The 16,804-nt window shown below is 51.7% G+C and overlaps 3 protein-coding genes across 3 annotated transcripts; 2 read left to right on the top strand and 1 right to left on the bottom strand.

The window, feature by feature from the left end:
- Positions 1-3,887: 3,887 nt before the first annotated feature.
- On the bottom strand, positions 3,888-4,697 carry CTRU02_200722 (uncharacterized protein; the record flags this gene model as incomplete). Its single annotated transcript, XM_070203735.1, has 2 exons — positions 3,888-4,507; positions 4,565-4,697. The coding sequence occupies 2 exons, from the start codon at positions 4,695-4,697 to the stop codon at positions 3,888-3,890; spliced, it is 753 nt and encodes a 250-aa protein (XP_070062317.1).
- Positions 4,698-5,325: 628 nt separating this feature from the next.
- On the top strand, positions 5,326-6,824 carry CTRU02_200721 (DNA excision repair protein ercc-8; the record flags this gene model as incomplete). Its single annotated transcript, XM_036718728.1, has 2 exons — positions 5,326-5,543; positions 5,603-6,824. 2 exons carry the CDS (start codon positions 5,326-5,328, stop codon positions 6,822-6,824), a joined length of 1,440 nt encoding a protein of 479 aa, XP_036589729.1.
- Positions 6,825-10,990: 4,166 nt separating this feature from the next.
- CTRU02_200720 (reverse transcriptase domain protein) lies at positions 10,991-12,315 on the top strand (the record flags this gene model as incomplete). The annotated part of the gene is made up of 2 exons (XM_070203734.1): positions 10,991-12,213; positions 12,300-12,315. The coding sequence occupies 2 exons, from the start codon at positions 10,991-10,993 to the stop codon at positions 12,313-12,315; spliced, it is 1,239 nt and encodes a 412-aa protein (XP_070062316.1).
- Between the last annotated feature and the right edge of the window lie 4,489 nt (positions 12,316-16,804).

The raw sequence follows: 16,804 nt of genomic DNA, 5'->3' as shown, positions 1-16,804 counted from the left end.
TTAGTCAGTGAAAAAAACAAGGGTTGGCCTGGGTGGACCAGCCTGACTTGGATGAATCGGCTCAGCTGGCGGTGTAAGAGGCTCGGTCATCATCCAAGCTTGATCCCTCCTTAGTCTCCGCATTTGATCAGGTCATTCCCGTCACACCGAGCCCCAAAGACCAATATTACTCGTCATAATCGGTCAATAGAATACGTTTGTTCAGGTTCGCGCAAGCCTACGAAGTGGCCCGCCAGAGATTTGAATAACCATCCAAAATTCCTGTGTCTGATGAAAGACAATGGTTAGAGCAGGCTTCTTGACCATTATTTTTGGTATGCAGTCATTAGGACTTGCGTCGATTGTTCCAAGCTGTATCAGGGCTACTACATGGTACTCCAGTATCCAGCTGGCTCTTAATGGTGTCCCCAATCAATGGACAACCATTGCTTAGAATTCGCACCAAGTGCCACGTGGAAGTGGCGCATCGGTTGAAAGAAGTTTTTGACCTTAAGCTAAGAGGTCAAAATCTGGTCACGACGACAAGGAGCTCCATGTCTCCCATCCCCTTTAGGTCCTGTTCTAGGACGCCCCAGGACAGCATCCAATTGAATGCCTTATCTTTCTCTGGAGTTGGGTAAGGACTTCTTAGATTTGGCGCCGAGGGCTTTAGAAGGTTGGAACACCGTTAGACTCGCAGGGTACTCGGACAGTGTGGTCGTTTAGCCAGGAGGTGAAACTGGCCGTTGTCATAGAGAGATGAGCTCAACCTCGGCCATTGGTACTGGCTGTAGACAAGGTGAAGATCAACAACGAACGAGCAAGTAGTAGTAAGAAATATGCGTAATGATTAGCGTATATTATACGACTGTGAGGCCGCCGTGGGCCCTTCAGAGCCTTGGATCAAGCGGACTGGGTATACGATGATCTACGACGCTTGAGAGGATTTGGTGTCTGAGCTGGCTGGTTCAAATGGCCGCAAACGCTAGACGATTCCAGAACGACTACCCTGCAATGGATCGCGGTGCTGACCTTGCGATGATTGCGCACAACCGGTTTTCGTTTCCTAGACAAAAACACTCAATATGTTGTCTTGGCACAGTTCGATTCATTGTAGTTGGGTGTTGGGTACAGCTGTTCTTCTCATGTCGCACGATGGCTTGAAGGCTTTGAGTCTGTCGCCAATAATCGCTGTCTAGGACTTGGAGATCAACCACATCTCTGCGGCGGTTCGACTGGCCCTTCTTCTGCTGGTAGATTTTTCCTTCCCAACCTTTGCCGTGTTCCAAATCTAGTTATAACCCCGCGACGTGCAGGGCACCGACTGCTTTGGCGTTGGCGAGAGCTACAAACACCTGTGTATCGTTGCATTGCTGATCACGTGACAAAAAGTGCACCGAAACTGTGTAACCACCCCTTGCAAATCGCGTGGCCCCCAAGGATCATCAAACCAAAAAGCTGGCTTGTTCCTCGAATAAGGGGTAAACAATGCCATCAATTGGCCCATGGGTTGTGTATGTGAGAACTCTTCAATAGGGAACAGTGGTCAATGCGGGCCATAATTCACTCACACATACTTGAACAAACTTTCGTCGCAGGGTCGTCAAATGTTGATCTCGATGCCCAACAACAGTGCTCCCAATTTTCGTGAGCAACTAACTGTACGATGCCTTGTGCTAAAGTGAGGCCCTAGGTATCTCCGCTAACTTTGGCGCCACCGCAGAAGGCAAGTTTTCCTCTTTTAGTACATCCTGGCGGGCCAGGCAAGGCAAAAAGAAGTCTCGTTCAATGGTTTGTAAACTACTAAGATTGTTCGGCGATTAAGTGTTCCACACACTCTGGGTCTCGATGTTGAGCCGAGTTTCCGGTGGTACCAGGTCGCAGTTCTTTCATGTCGAATACCGGCTACTCACGCTTAATCGGCGCTGATTATTGGATTTGCACCAGAGCTTGCCTGTTTACCGAAGCCGACATCATGAAAACCTAACGTGGTCCAAAGGCTTTTGTGCCAGAGACATCGAAAAGTAGGCTAGCCGCTGGCAGCTTTCTGGCTGGCCAACAGCCATTTCAGGTTCCTTCTCCAAGTCGGCCTCCAGGAGGGCCTACTGGGGACTGATGAGCATGCGCGACGACCGGTTTGGATGGCTGTCGCTTGGAAACATCCCATACGTGTCATCGAACGGTCTGTATCCATCCCTCAGCTCGAAACGTAATTGCAGCCCAATAATGCCGGACCAAATCGAGATCGACTTCGAGTACCACCAGCCCCCCAAAAACATATGTAGGAGCAGACGATAGCGGCCTACAACGAGAATGATACGGGACGGAGCAGGTATCGCTCAGAAACAAACGTCATCCTGCGACTCTTTTTTTTGCAGGCCACTAATAGTTACCGCAGCCTAAAGTCGCATGCTGGTAATACCAAAAATAGGTTGCCTGAACTGTGTTTCCGTGAACTACGTTATCGTTCCCTTTGTCTTTGCTGTGTTTGATCGTACTGTCGCGCCGGGATATTTCACAGTCTTTTGGTTGAAAAGCATAAAAAGACCTCCATTACCATCGGGGGCCGGCCTTTGACGTCGGGGCAAAATCTGAAAAGAATTGAGGCAGCGTAAGGTTTACTATCTAATTTAAGCATCATTCTTGGTATACTGGGCTAGACTGTCGCGAAGACATGGTCTCAATCTTCAAGATACTTGACAATTTGAAGATTCAATGCTGGCAGCAGTAAGTAGATGATCCTGTCGCTTCGGAGACTTTTCCCGATCCAGTCACCGGTGAGTTGGTTGTCAATGAAACCCGTTGACATGTCGGTGCTCGCTACAGGGGCTTTACGCAACCCTCGTCATATTGGTGGAGTAGAAATCAGAGTCCGTACGAGACTCAATTAGAATATGTAGCTTCGGTGGATATTCGGTCAACCCGGGCGATTAAGGTATGCATTGTGCGAATCATCTCCACTAGCTGACACTTGCTTGTGTAACATGATATTGTTCCTTCAGTCACTTTTCTTCTCAGGGCCGAGATATGGTATCGTCCACGAGCCGATGAGGGGTTGAACAGAGTGGCCCGCGTTAAGAGATGTCTTCATTCGTTTAGCCGCTTAAATAAATGGACGAAGGGATGAGAGCACGGCTGGCAGCATTTGAAGCCATCTGTGATTATCGTACAAACAGTTGGGGTGGGACAGTAGCTTGTAACCAGCAAACATTCTTCTGGATTCGACTCGAACCTGCATGTCGTTTGCGTGACAAGGTCATTCTTTCCTGTCATGGCTTCTGTATGAGAGAGGGATCGCCAGAGACCTTTGGCCAGTCTGATTCTCATGCCGTTCCCCCATGTGTATTACAGAATGGACGGCGGCAAACAATGCCGAAAAACGTCTTTTGAATGGTGCCAGAGAATGGAATGACCGTAACTTAGCAGATGACTAGAACAGAGTTGGAGTGAGTGGTTGAATGGTTTACCATTAACTCGAAGTATGTTGGCAGAAAAGGTCAGAGCCCAAAGTGCCAAGAAGACGAGTTTGGCAGGCTACTGTTCAGGTTAGGCAAGTTTATGGGCCTGGCCGGCTGAGTCCGGCCCTCGTCGGTTAGTTGAGCCATGGAAACAAGATGTGCAAGTCCGTTGAGCGCTCAAGACTTAACGCTTGCTACTCTAATAATGAGTAGCAAACATGACTTCGGTTCACATGAATTGACTGAAGTCAGGGTACTGAACAGTACACCATGACGAGGGTTCCACCAGGCGGCGTTGGCAGCTTGACCATCCTAGATTGCCTGGCATGTTTTTCCGGGTAGTTGGCAACATCTACCAACAGCCAAAGGCCCGACAAACGGGTCGATTACAAGGGCATGGCATGATGCATTAGAGCCAACAGGTCGGGCAGGTTGCGATCCTGCGGGATATTAGATGTTGTCAGGGTCGGTCATTTTCCGTCTCTTTGAGGGTCTCTTCCACGAGCCAATATCGGTGAAACCAACTGACATTGGGACTCGCATTTGATTTCCAGGACGAGATTGGCTTGAACCATTGTCAATACTAGGGCGGATTTCTGGCGGCGAGTTGGCATCTGCGGGAACGTCTAGACCCTCTGTGAAGACCATATCTCCCCTGTTACCCAGGACCTCTCTGCCAGCCTCCTCGATTAGAATGCCAAAAGCAAGTAGAGCGGTTTCATCCATGCTTCTTTCGTCAATGTTTCGAGCGCCAACATGGTAGGATGCATTGCGCTGCTGTCCGCCGAGAGTAGAGTAAAAGTGGCTTGCATAAGAGTGTACGGCTTTGAGAAGGTCAGCATCTGGCAGGGATCCGCGGCCGCCATCTGGTAGATTCCGTTCATGTGCCATGTAAACATCGAACTCAGCAAAGCGCCCAGGCGCAGCCTTTCGGCGGAAGAGCACCTCTTCCGGCGCCAACGCAGTGGTGCGAACCGAATGGCTGCTTATCCTCGGCGGTCTAGACTCCGTGGACGGCGCCTTCTCATGGTTAACAGCGGAGCTCAAGTTTGCTTCATATGTGATTCTCCCTGAGCAGTGTTAGCGACTCCAGTGAAGCATAAAGAACGGGCAATGGGGTTGTTTGCCTGCAACAGCATCGTAGACGTTAGCATGGCGCTGAGAACGCTTAGCCTCTTCCATTTGGGGCAGGTGTGTTGGCCCCAGGCTGGTCAAAGTCTGCTCATCCTCTATAGTTGTCTCTTCGTTTTCTTGTTTCATTTCGAATCCTGGGGTATCAGGACAAGACTAGTGGTAATCAGTTCGTTTCTGTCATTGGTGATCGACCGACGTGACCCTTGGCAGCTAGCTTGGAGGGTGATCCGAAGACGAAGAGAAATGTTGTCCAGGAGATGGCAAATGGTGTTGGAAAGTGAGCTACGAAAGAAGGAAAGGATTATGTAATGAGGTTTTTGAGAATTCGGTGAACAGTGATTCTCAGTAAGGAAACAACAGTTAGCACGACAGTCCTTCCTTCCTTCCGTTTGGGAGGGATTATTGGTATCTACTCAGTGAAAGACTTTGACAAGTGGGGCATTGGCCTTGCGGCCCAATGAGATGCGAGTGCTCGCTGCCTGCTAAGTACTTTCAGGTGCCTAACTACCCCCTTCCAGGCTCTCCAGGCTCTAAAACTCACTATAGGTTCAACTCAGGACAGCCAAATCTCTCTCTACCTTGTGCAACTTGATAAGTGCAGAGCTTCCATGTGGTGGCTGACATCATCACGCCGTAACTTCGGGATTCCATGAACAGGAGGTTTTCTACGCCACCTTTGCCAGTTTGCGACCTCTGATACTTCATTTAGGTACCACTCATCTTTTCTTCAACTGTGTGGTTCAATTCCAGATGAATGCAGGCCCGTCTGTTTGCCCGCTCAACGGGCGAGCTGAGCCCTGACGCATTCGCACGAGCAACCACATCCGATCTCGTGCGGTCCTTTGCTGCTGCTCCTCAGCACCGATTCGATGGTGAGGGTGCCGAACCCGAGGAGGAGGGTAGACATGTATCCCTCTGGGCCCATAGAATCGGAGTAAATGCCTTGGCGTTGGACAAGTTCGATGGCCGAATGTGAGTATAATCCTTTGCATACCTTTACTACAACAAACTTGGACTAAGATATTGTATAGCCTCGTGTCTGGAGGCGCTGACGGTTCAGTAAAACTTTGGGATCTCCATCATGCCAGCAACGCGAATTCCTCTCACATCTTCAGGCCGATTGCTGATGTTGCCCGCTCTGTCGGCGACGAGAGCAACGCTCACAAGCACGGCATCACGCACTTGGACTTTTACCCCTTTGATTCCGAGGCCTTTCTTTCGAGCTCCTTTGATCGCTCACTTAAACTATGGTCCACTCAGAGAATGACAGTTTCGGCCAGCTTTGACTTGAACGCAAACATTTACACCCATGCCATGAGTCCTGTTGCTGACCATCTTCTGGTTGCCTGCGCAACCCAGCACTCTTCGGTCCGCCTTATCGACCTAAAGTCCGGGTCCTCAGTCCAATCTCTTGTTGCCCACGGAGGCGCTGTCCTTTCTGTATCGTGGAGCCCTCGTCACGAGCATATTGTTGCCACAGGTCATGTTGACGGAAAAGTCCGAGTGTGGGATGTTAGGCGCGCCGCTGGCCTCGTTGGTCAACTTGATCAGGAAGATAGTTTGGGGATTGTCCATCGTTTCAACCACGCTGTAGCATCCGGTCTAGATTGGGATCAAATGCCGCATTATCGAACTTCAGCTCGCGCCCATAATGAGGGCGTCAACGGACTAACTTGGACTGATGATGGCAAGTACATCATATCCGCTGGTCTCGACCGTCGGATACGTGTTTGGGATGCTGCCACTGGCAAGAACACGCTAGCAAGTTTTGGTTCCATGATACAGAATAGGCAACCGAAGACAGTCAATATGTTTGTTACACCTGCAAGGCTAAATCCCACCCGCCGGGATCTTCTTTTCTGGCCGAACGAGCAGGAAATCCTCGTCATGGACCTACACGAGGGCAGCCTCGTATCTCGACTACGCGTTCCTGGACCTTCCACAGTTGCCGGCAGTCAGGGCATTGGAGGACTTAACGTTAAAAACCGTACCATGAGCATGGTATGGCGCGGACATGGGGGCTACCGGCTTCAGAAAGGTCCTATCATGGGAGGAGGCAGTGCTTGCGGTGCAGTTTACACTGCTCACTTGGACGGACAGATTCGAGCTTGGATGCCTCAGCTGCCGGGGTCGGACGACGATGACACTACTCCTGACCCCCTCGACCGGGACGAGGAAGAGAAGACCCGTAAGAGGAAGGCACTTGACGATGCCTTCAGAAGTTTGATGGGCAAGCAAATCACGTTCAGTTAATTTTGCCCGCCGTCGCCTACGTATTCGCCACCAAAATGGTGCCGTCTGTTTATGTTCGGCTAGTCTAGCAGTTATACAGTATACCAGCATGCTCTATATCCAGAGCTGGTCACGGTCGCTATTGCAGCCCATACGATGTGCTCATATGCATTAGCACGCGTGTCAATACTATCTGCCCTGAGTTACAAGGGCGGAATCCGTCATGTGTCCCCCGCGGAAGCAACAGGCTTCCCCCTGCATGTCAACTTACACGCTGTCAACGTGACCGTTGTCGACCACGATATCGAAAGCCCAACGAAAACCACTCCGCCGCGGAGAAGCAAACCGCACGTATCTCGAGGGTTGCATTCTCTAGCCCTGCGGTTCAGCTATGAAGTGAACCACCCTGGTAGTCATCCCTGATGCGAAACGGCTTGCGACCTTCTCCAAAGGGCCCGAAGCAGCGATCAAAACGAGGCGGACATGGCCGACTTTGCCCGAGTTGCCGAAATCAATCTGTCGGCACTTCATGCCCGCCGGAGTTTGCGCCGTCTCATTGCTCAACTGGCAGGCCATCGGGGGCCACTTGATCGTCACCGCTCAGATAAAATGTCCATGCGTCAAATGACCCCTCTCTCCGCCGTGGTACTCATCAACCAATCCATGGGCTATGAGAATGCTCTCTTGTATAGTACCGTTACATCGCCTGTATGCCGAACATTCTCAGCTGCAGAGCCGGAACGTGTCCCTACCGCAAAATTTTCCAGCTGGCCAAATCACCAACTCACCCGGCTTTTGTTCTATCAGAGTAGTCAAAGCTCGGGCGCAACTCCCCCGGAGGTACCGGGTCGCCTCCCCAGCTGCCTTTTTGTTGACCTCCTGCATTAGCTCCCGCGCCGTCCCAGCATCATGGTTCCTGATGGCGCATCGCTCCTTTCGTCTACGCAGTAAGCTTCGCGCCACAACAGCCCTGCAAGCCGAGCTCGTCGCTATGTTGGAGTTTTGTGCCTCGAGATGGCCATATTTTGACATGACCAGGGGGGCTTGAGGTCTGAGGGCAGCCGTAAACGGATTGGTCGTATCCGGCCAAAGCAATATCTTGGCCATATCGGACTTGGCAGAATACGGGGGCTGATCAAGATTCAAACGTGACGAAATAGGCAGTTTGATGATTCCCTAGAAAAGCCAAGGTGACACGGACGACATCAAGATGGCAGTCACCTGCACTCCACTACATGGGTTTGGGGAACCAAGTCATGGATGGCCTGGCATGCGCTAAGACAGCATACGTGTAAGCCGCGCGCTCGATTTATGGCTTGCTGGAACCAGGGCCTTTCTTCAACGAGCTCGTCGTGGCCAATAACCATGTATGCGTATGAAGCAAGTCCCTCTGCGAAGATGATTATACATGGCACCATGACGTCCGAGCCTCACCGGCTGCATACGTCCTTGGAATTGTACGGCGGCCCAGGCCACACACACCTCTAGGACAAGACCCTTAGCCTCCATAGCCCTGTAGGTCGTGATCGCCGGTCAAACACGGGGCATCGTCGGGCACGCCGCGCCTTCTTGTCCACTAACGAGGCCACTTCTCACCGGCTGTCCTCACGGATGCTACAGGGGTTGCGGAAACGACGTGGTTGGCCTCTCACTCGACGTCAAAGCTGGAGGATCTTCGACGGCGTGGAACGTCATCTCTTCACTCCCCTCCAATCCGCTTGCCACTGGCGCGCACGTACAGACAGGGTGGTTTTTACCGGCAATCTGTCGCCAGGTCCAGAACCGCTACTTCTGTTGTAACACTGAATCTTGCGGGCTTAGCTGCCTCGCCAGGGGTGCCATAATGGCGCCTTTGAGCGTGGGACGCTGCCGCGTCTCGGAGGCATGCCGTAGTACAATTCGTATCATGATGGGAAGAACTAAGCTGGTTCAAAGCCGAAGTTCGACAAGCAGTCCATGCTGTATGTGAGCCTTGGCAGTGTCAGCAACACCCTAGCTTGAAAAGAAATATGCCTCCAAGAAGGCTAGACGATGTCTTTGGCTTTTCCGCAATGCTTCGACATGAGTGGTCAGGGGTGGCGATATAGAAGGCGGTTCGGAAGAATGGAGGCCAATGTCATCGGTGTAGAAAGCATTCCTGACCAGGTTCAGGGTCAGGGGCCTCCGAGGTGACGGTGGTACCGCCGAGCTGGGCCCGCGATGGAGCGGCCTTGGAGGAATCCGCACTTGTCGGGGCCCGAGACTGGGGCCGACTTACCATCCGGGCCAGCTCCGGATGTCGTGGGGCGCAGCAATTTGTTAGAGGGCTGGTTAGTTGCCAAATGGGTAACCGACGCAGATTCGAACAGCGCTGCCTGTCGTCGGTCGTTTGGCTGCTGATTGGAGGTAAGAGCCATCCATCGATATTAGTCGCAGGCAAGGGATATTGAAACCAATGATATGTTTCATCCCATCTGCGAGAAGGACAACATGTGAGACGTGTAAGTATCGTGGCATTCCTGGGAGAATAGAGCGAGTGTGATGTTGCCTATTGAAACGCGGACGGCAAACCCTACTTTGCTTGCCTAGGACTGGAGAAAGTATCGTGAAAGTATCAGTTGATGCATTCGTACTTTTGTCTCTCCTAGATGGTTTGTCCCTGGGGTTCAGTTTGGTGAAGTCCAGGTAGTCTAATCTGTACCTCGTCAGTATGAAAGGAAACTTGTTCACATCAACATATCACGTCGTCTGCCTTTGATAGAAATGTAAAAGTTCCGATTGCCATGGTCTACGTAGAAGACCAGCGCACCTCTCGTAACATTCAGCTCGGCAGTCGCATCGCTTCAAGGACGCAAAAAAGGGGTTGGGTCTGTACTTTTTGGCAGTTAGACGCGGATATGAAGTCCGAATGGACTTACTCTTTGACGTCTCCGACACGAATCCCTAGGAGCTATCCCAAAGTGCTTTTTTGATAGGGGTATCCATCATGATATCGGTTGATAAGCAGACAACGAGGGCCAGAGGCGTAGTGAGGCAGAGGATAAAGTGCCAGCGGTACATTTCTTCCAACGGAATAAGAGAATACTTTCCATCATCATCATGTTAGATGCCCAAAGTCAAAGCAGGAACAACGTTCCGGTCAGTGAACACAATCTCAACAGCGGACCGGAATATTGACTTGCAGTTTCATCTAGACACATGTGGATTTTGAAAGGACTTTAACAGACTTTAGCAGGAATCATACATGTAAACGAGAAGCGTAAAGGCTAACAAGACAGTTGTCAGAGGCAGGAACAGACAGCACAAGTAAAACAGTCTGTTTAGATCTGTATTCCCCCTTTTCAACATATCATAACATATGATATCATCCGCCAGGAACGGGTTGCTTCACGGTTAGAAAAACTTCTTTTATAAGATTCTGCTACAACAAAAATGTTATAAAATCTGTCGTACGCTCCATCTCAAATCTAGACATAATTGCGCAAGCGGTATTTGCCTGCTCAAGCATGCCTAGGCGCGACATGCGAGAACGTCAACACCAATGATTCCCAATGCCAGAAAAGAGCTCATGAAACTCATGGCGATGAGCCAGCTTGAATAATGCCTGCCCACTCTCTCTCCACCGAACAGATGGGCTCGTTAGACAACGAACGCCTACAACTCAAACATACGTCTCAAGAGTCCAGGAAGAAGTAAGAAAAGGCCCTCATACGCGAGACCGTCTCCAAGCTCCAAAAAGCGTCTTTTGATTCAGTACGATTAATACCAGGGTATTATCTCCGTCTAGGACGAAACCGCTCAAAAATGCGTCTAACCTCCCGCATCCCCATCATGTTTATATATAAAAAGAAGAAGAAGAAAAAAAGGCATTGAACACGGATTGCTCCTCTATCCCAACAACCAAACTGTCGTGCTGGCTCCGGGCCTCCGGACCCACTCTGCCGCGTCTCGGCCGCGAGGTCACGTGACCTCGCTCCAGCGACCGTATTCTTAAGCGTCCTTCGCTCCGCTCGCTCACTTAGAGAATACAAGCCGTTTTGTTCCTAGTTGATGCCGCCCGTGCCTGACGTCGGTCACCACAGTTATGAGCCCAGCTTACCACATCACCCCTTTCTACTGTTAACCAGACGAAGGGTTCGTGGCGGAACACCATCAACTCCTTACGGTCTTCACAAATTTCGCTTCAAACAGCAACTTCTACAACGAAGATGTCGTCGCAGATATCTGTTCTCACGAGCACGACAAGGCTAACCTGCCGCCGGGACTTCCCCGTTTGGTACGACGCTCTCTACGCCGAAGCCGACGCAGCAGACGTCTGGGATCTCATAGACCCAGACGACACTACGTCTCCGTCAGACCCAAGAGAGGACGATGAAGAACTCTCGATCGAATCATGGATCACGCAGCAGAACGAAAAGCAGCGTAGAACCTATGATCGGAAGCGGAAAGCCTACGATTCGATTCTCCAGCATAGGGCAGAAGCGAGTGACGATACAGGGGAAGAACTCCAGGAGCCTGTAGCACAACCAACTCTCACGCAAAACACGCCCGGGACCTTTGAAAGATATACGAACTACCTCGCTTCAAAATCAGGCCGCGACGTCCTCAAAACTCGTCGGGAGCGGGACTTCGACTCTATTCAGCGTTGGGTTAAGGAAACGGTCGACAAGGACATCCTCTACGCTGCGAGATCGGAGATCCTAGCGAACAACCAACGTTCACTCCGTGCTCTTATTCAGTACCTTCGGAAACGCTACGCTCCAAGCGAATCAAGCAGTCAAACTACAGTTCGCGAAGAGTACCTTCTCCTCCTGGAAAAGGCCAACACAAGCGTAAACCCCCAGACCTGGCTAAGAGACTTCCATCGAGTACTGCTCCGCGCGCTTCGATTCAGAATACCGGAAAGCCAGGGAACGCTCGCTTCGAAAACTTTTCTTCGAGCGGTGGGACACCGTTTTGCCCCCTCCTGGGCGACCTCCGAGCTCACTGAAATTGTCAAAATGGAGCGCAAGGGGGACCGCATCCCTACTGTAAGTGAATACAGGGATATGCTGGAGGACTTGCTGTATGAGGACACCCTATACGACAAAAATCGGGGTAAAACAAGCGGTGTGTACGCTACCCTTGCCGGTCGCCCGAGCGAAGCAATCTCAGATGGAAAAAGCGGTTCGAAAGGAAAAGGCAAATCCGAAGCGTGCCCCTGCAACAAACCCCACAACGCAAACCCCCTGGAGTGCACCCGCGTGGAGTACGCCCTTACCGGGCGAATCAAGCCTTCCCAGGACAAACTATCGAGGGACGAGTGCAAGGAGATTCGAAAGCGTATCAATCAGTCCGAGAACTATGATCTCCGAGCCGAATTAGCTCGGAAAGGCTGGATCTGGGCGACGGAACCTCCCAGCTTCCGAAACCCAGCGCCGCCTCGCAATAGGTCGTCAGGAAATACCGGCTCTAAAGCGAAATCGCAGCAAGAGGAGAATGAGTCAGAGGTGACACTGAAGAGAAATATCCACGCAGTAACGATCAGCCGTGAACTTCTCCGGGAAATTTCGGACGACTTCGACTCGGACTACGACCAACCAAGCGTATTTGCAACCCCACTGACGGGACCCCATGTTCTGTCACGAAGCACGGTTCTCGACAACTGCGGAGCTACGCACCTTGTTAACAACCTTGACTTGCTTGAATCGTCTTCTATTAAAACGTGCATCGGCGACGAGAGAGTCGACTCAGGAACTGCTTCGTACCCAATCCTAGCAAAGGGAACGTGGATCTTGCCAAAAGCACTAAATGGCCCTGATGGAGACCTCACAGCAGACCTTACGCTCCATAACGTTGGATACGTAGAGAACTTTCACGTTAACATCGTTTCGGAAGCACTCCTCCGAAAGACAGGCATCTGGTACTCCGGATTGGATAACACACTTCGCCAGGGAACGTACAAAAACAGCGTGGTAGTCAAGCATCTTGTTAGGAAGATGAACATTACTTTCTTCGAATATAAGACCGGTTCCCAGTATATTGCTCAGAAGCGAATTACCTCGAGTAACGCAGGAATCGTGAACCATTTGGTGCTTGCAGTACAGGATCCCGCTCGACTCTCGCTTCGTAAACCACCTGATAGGTATGATGACGCCTGGTTATGGCACCTTCGTTCGGGTCACCTCGCACCAGACGCACTAGAACGAATGGTGTCAAACGTGAGAGGAGTAAAGATAAAAGGACCCACGCGTCTGGAATGCGAATACTGCGCGACAGCGCACGCGAAACAGTTAATTTCGAGGCGAACCTCTGAACGGAAAGCAATTCGACCGTACTATAGGGTCTCATGGGATCTCTTCGACTACCCGACAAGCTTTGACAAGAACCGCTGGCTCTTAGTGATCAAAGACGAATATACCGGTCGTCTTTTCGCGTTTCCGCGCGTAAGTAAATCGCACACCTTCGTCTTCGACGCTCTCAGGCACTTCGAACGATGGGTCGCTCGCCAACGAGGCGTCACCCTGTGCAAGCTGAGACAAGACGTAGAACGCGCGGTAATTGCGATAAACGGAATGACTGAGTATCAACTTTAGGCCCAGCATAACGGGATTGAAATCGAAGAGACACCCCCCTACACCAAGGAACCCAATGGCGGAGGCGAACGAGCGGGCCAGGAATTAATAACCCGAGCGATAAAGATGCTCAGCGCAGCGGGCCTGCCAACTACTCTCTGGGTGGAAGCAGTCATGGCAGCCGCCTACCTGTACAATATGTCACCACGGAAGCGAAGAGCTTGGCTCTCACCAATTCAAGTCGAAGAGAGCTGGTTCCGACAGTATTTTCGCTGGTGGCAACCACAATACAGCGCGAGCCTCGCCCGCGACCTTCGCCCCCACTGGGGCTGGACGTACGCGTATGGGTGTAGGGCTTATCCCCTGAAAAAGGACCGCGAAGCGGATAGGAACAGACGTAACTTCAAGGTGGAACCGCGAGGACATATTGGATATCTGGTGGGCTACGTTATGGACGCTCACAACCTATACAGAGTCTGGATACCCTCGCTTGATCAAGTGATTATCACGCGAAACGTTACCTTTGACGAGACGAAGTTCTACTCGAAGGACGATGCAAAAGCTAGTTTACAAGCGGAGGTGGCCGAGACAGTCTCCACGGAGATCTCGGAACCTCCGGCTACGGCGAACCCAGGACTCCAATTCCTCGGACTCGCAAAACCAAGCGAACTCGTATTTTCACTTGAAGAGCAGCCCCTGCCACCTGCCTTCGCGCCGTCGACCGTAATCTCAGAAGAGACAACGGTAAAACGCTCCGCGGTTAACAGCCGACGCGAAGAGGGCCTGCTCACCCCGGAACCGACCCCTGAGCCGGCCGCAGCGCCGGAGGGGACGGACGGGCAAACGACCGGCCAACAAAGCTCCGAAGCGATGGACGCCGGCGTTCCCGACCCGGGGCACGAAGCCCTCTCTGAGGCGGTCGAAGACGTGATATACGTCAAGACCAACAACGAACCTCCACGAGAACCGGCCGTGGAGGCCGACTCGAGTAATGATCTCGGGGGTGACTCCCCAACTCACCCGGTGCGGCCACACTCGGATAATGGGAACGGGCGCGAACCCGAGATAAAGACCAAGCGGGTGTACAACCGCAAGGACTACGGCCAACAACAGGGCAAACCGAGACGATCACCTCGCTTCGCCCAACACTTCGCATTCCTACAAACGGAACGTAATTGGGAAACTTTCTTCCATACCTATATGCCTGATCAGCAGAAGGCTGTGGAGGAAGCGAACCAAGCCCACTATACGCTCCATTGCTTCGTCTTCGCGTCAATACACCAAGCGAAGCACTCCAGAGCGGTCACTCCACAGCGAGTGAAAATACACACAGATGAGCTTATAAAGCCCCCACGAACGTGGAAAAGTGTTGAAAAAATGCCGACCCACCTCCGAAACCTGTTTTACGAAGCGGCCCAAGCCGAGATAAGTAAATTAGAGGAGATGGACGCTTGGAAAATCATTGACGAACACGAAGCGTCTACGAAACCTATTCCTCTAAAGTGGGTGTTCACTTACAAGCTTGATCAAGACGGCTACCTCGACCGCTGCAAGGCACGAATTTGCGTCCGCGGCGACCTCCAGGCGAAGCATCCTCTCGAACAGACCTACGCAGCGACCCTCGCAGCAAGGACGTTTAGAGTAGCGATGGCGCTCGCGGCGGAATTCGACCTTGAAGTAGACCAATTCGACGTAGTCAATGCGTTTCTAAACGCAACAAGAGGACCGAACGACCCGCCTGTCGTCTGCTACCTACCAGACGGCTTCAAACAGAACGGGAAGTACGTCGAGCTCCGCCGTGCCTTATACGGGCTACGAGACGCTCCCCTCCTTTGGTATAAGGAGTTCTCATCAACGCTGCGGCGCCTGGGACTCAAGCCTGCAAGCGAAGACCCCTGTCTCTTCACTTCAAACGACAAGAAAGTGATGGTACTCTTCTACGTAGACGATATCCTCGTCTTATACCATAGGGACCACCGCGAAGCTGCTCAAAACGTTATAAACGGGGTGAAAGCCGAGTATGAACTCAAGGACCAAGGCCCTGTCGAGTGGTATCTAGGCATTCGCGTGATACGTGACCGTGAGAAGCGAACAATTAACCTCGCACACGACCAATATATCGAACGCGTAGCGAAGAAATTCAACCTTATCGACTCGATCGTGCCGCATACACCATTGCCATTCGTCCCGCTCCAGAAGAACACCGCTGAAGCGACCCCTGACCAGGTAAAGCAATACCAAGAGAAGGTCGGCTCAATTCTGTACACTGCGATCATGATTCGCCCCGACGTCGCCTTCGCTTGCGCTATACTCTCGAGGTTCCTAACGAACCCGTCTCTCGAACATCAGAAGGCCGCGAACCAAGTCATTAGATATCTTTATCACACTCGCTACCTTTCGCTCTGCTTCGGTAGCTCGGGGGGTGCAGGTGCCCAAGTTCTCCTAATTGCGGGCGACGCCTCGTTCGCAGACGACGAAGAGACGCGGCGTTCATCTCAAGGGTACATCATCTCACTGTTCGGCGGTCCCATTCAGTGGAAAGCCGCGAGACAGAATACCGTTACCACTTCTACTACAGAAGCGGAACTCCTTAGCCTCGAAAACACTGCTAAGGAGACCATCGCTCTCAAACGCTTATTTCGGGATATTGAACTAGACCTCGGAGACGTATGGAAGATCCATTGTGACAATCGCCAAACGATTCGCCTGGTAGTAGGCGACAAGGAACGCATCTCAACGCGCCTTCGCCACGTTGATATACAGAACATGTGGCTACGCCAAGAGTATGCCAAGAAGACGTTCGACGTGGTATATATGCCTACCGACGAGATGCCAGCAGACGGTCTCACAAAAGCACTCTCCCGAGCGAAGTTCGAACACTTCAGGGCACTTCTAAACCTACAAGACATTCGGGCACAAGTCACAAGAAGCGAAGAGAAACAGGTGCGCGCGAGCAATGCTGGCCCGGAGGCCGAAAGTTAAATTTTGACTTGGCCCCTGGCCAGGAAGCATGATACGCTCCCAAAGGAGCAAAAGCAAGCGTACTTACGCCCCGTAGGGCGGGCTCTTTTAACGACCTCGGAGGGAGGCCGCGTACGTGTCCATCAGGACGTTGTACGCGGGGAGAACAGCCGCCGGCAAGTGTCCTCCAACAAGGCTGTCAATGGCAGCACGGAGACCAGCCGCTTCGGCCACGGCCGGAACCGCTGCAGAAGAGTCAACGGGCAGAGGAAATAATAACTGATGGGCAACCCACGTTGTGGGCCAATCAGAAGGCAGGATTTTCAGAAAATTCAACTGGCAATAATAAGAGGCAAGTACGACGGTTGAATAAAGGAAAGTGCGATTATTGCGCCAGGCGGCGCGCAAGGGCGAATTTCGCCATATTCACATCACTTCGAGCACAAAGACCGAGGCGAATACAACAACACCTCTCTTTTGTTATATATATATTCACAAGAGGCTCTG

This window comes from Colletotrichum truncatum (genome assembly GCF_014235925.2).
Source record: "Colletotrichum truncatum strain CMES1059 chromosome Unknown Contig_0001, whole genome shotgun sequence".
Taxonomy (NCBI): Eukaryota; Fungi; Ascomycota; class Sordariomycetes; order Glomerellales; family Glomerellaceae; genus Colletotrichum; species Colletotrichum truncatum.
The sequence above is the reverse complement of the archived record's forward strand: the minus strand, read 5'-3'. Positions and strand labels throughout refer to the sequence as shown.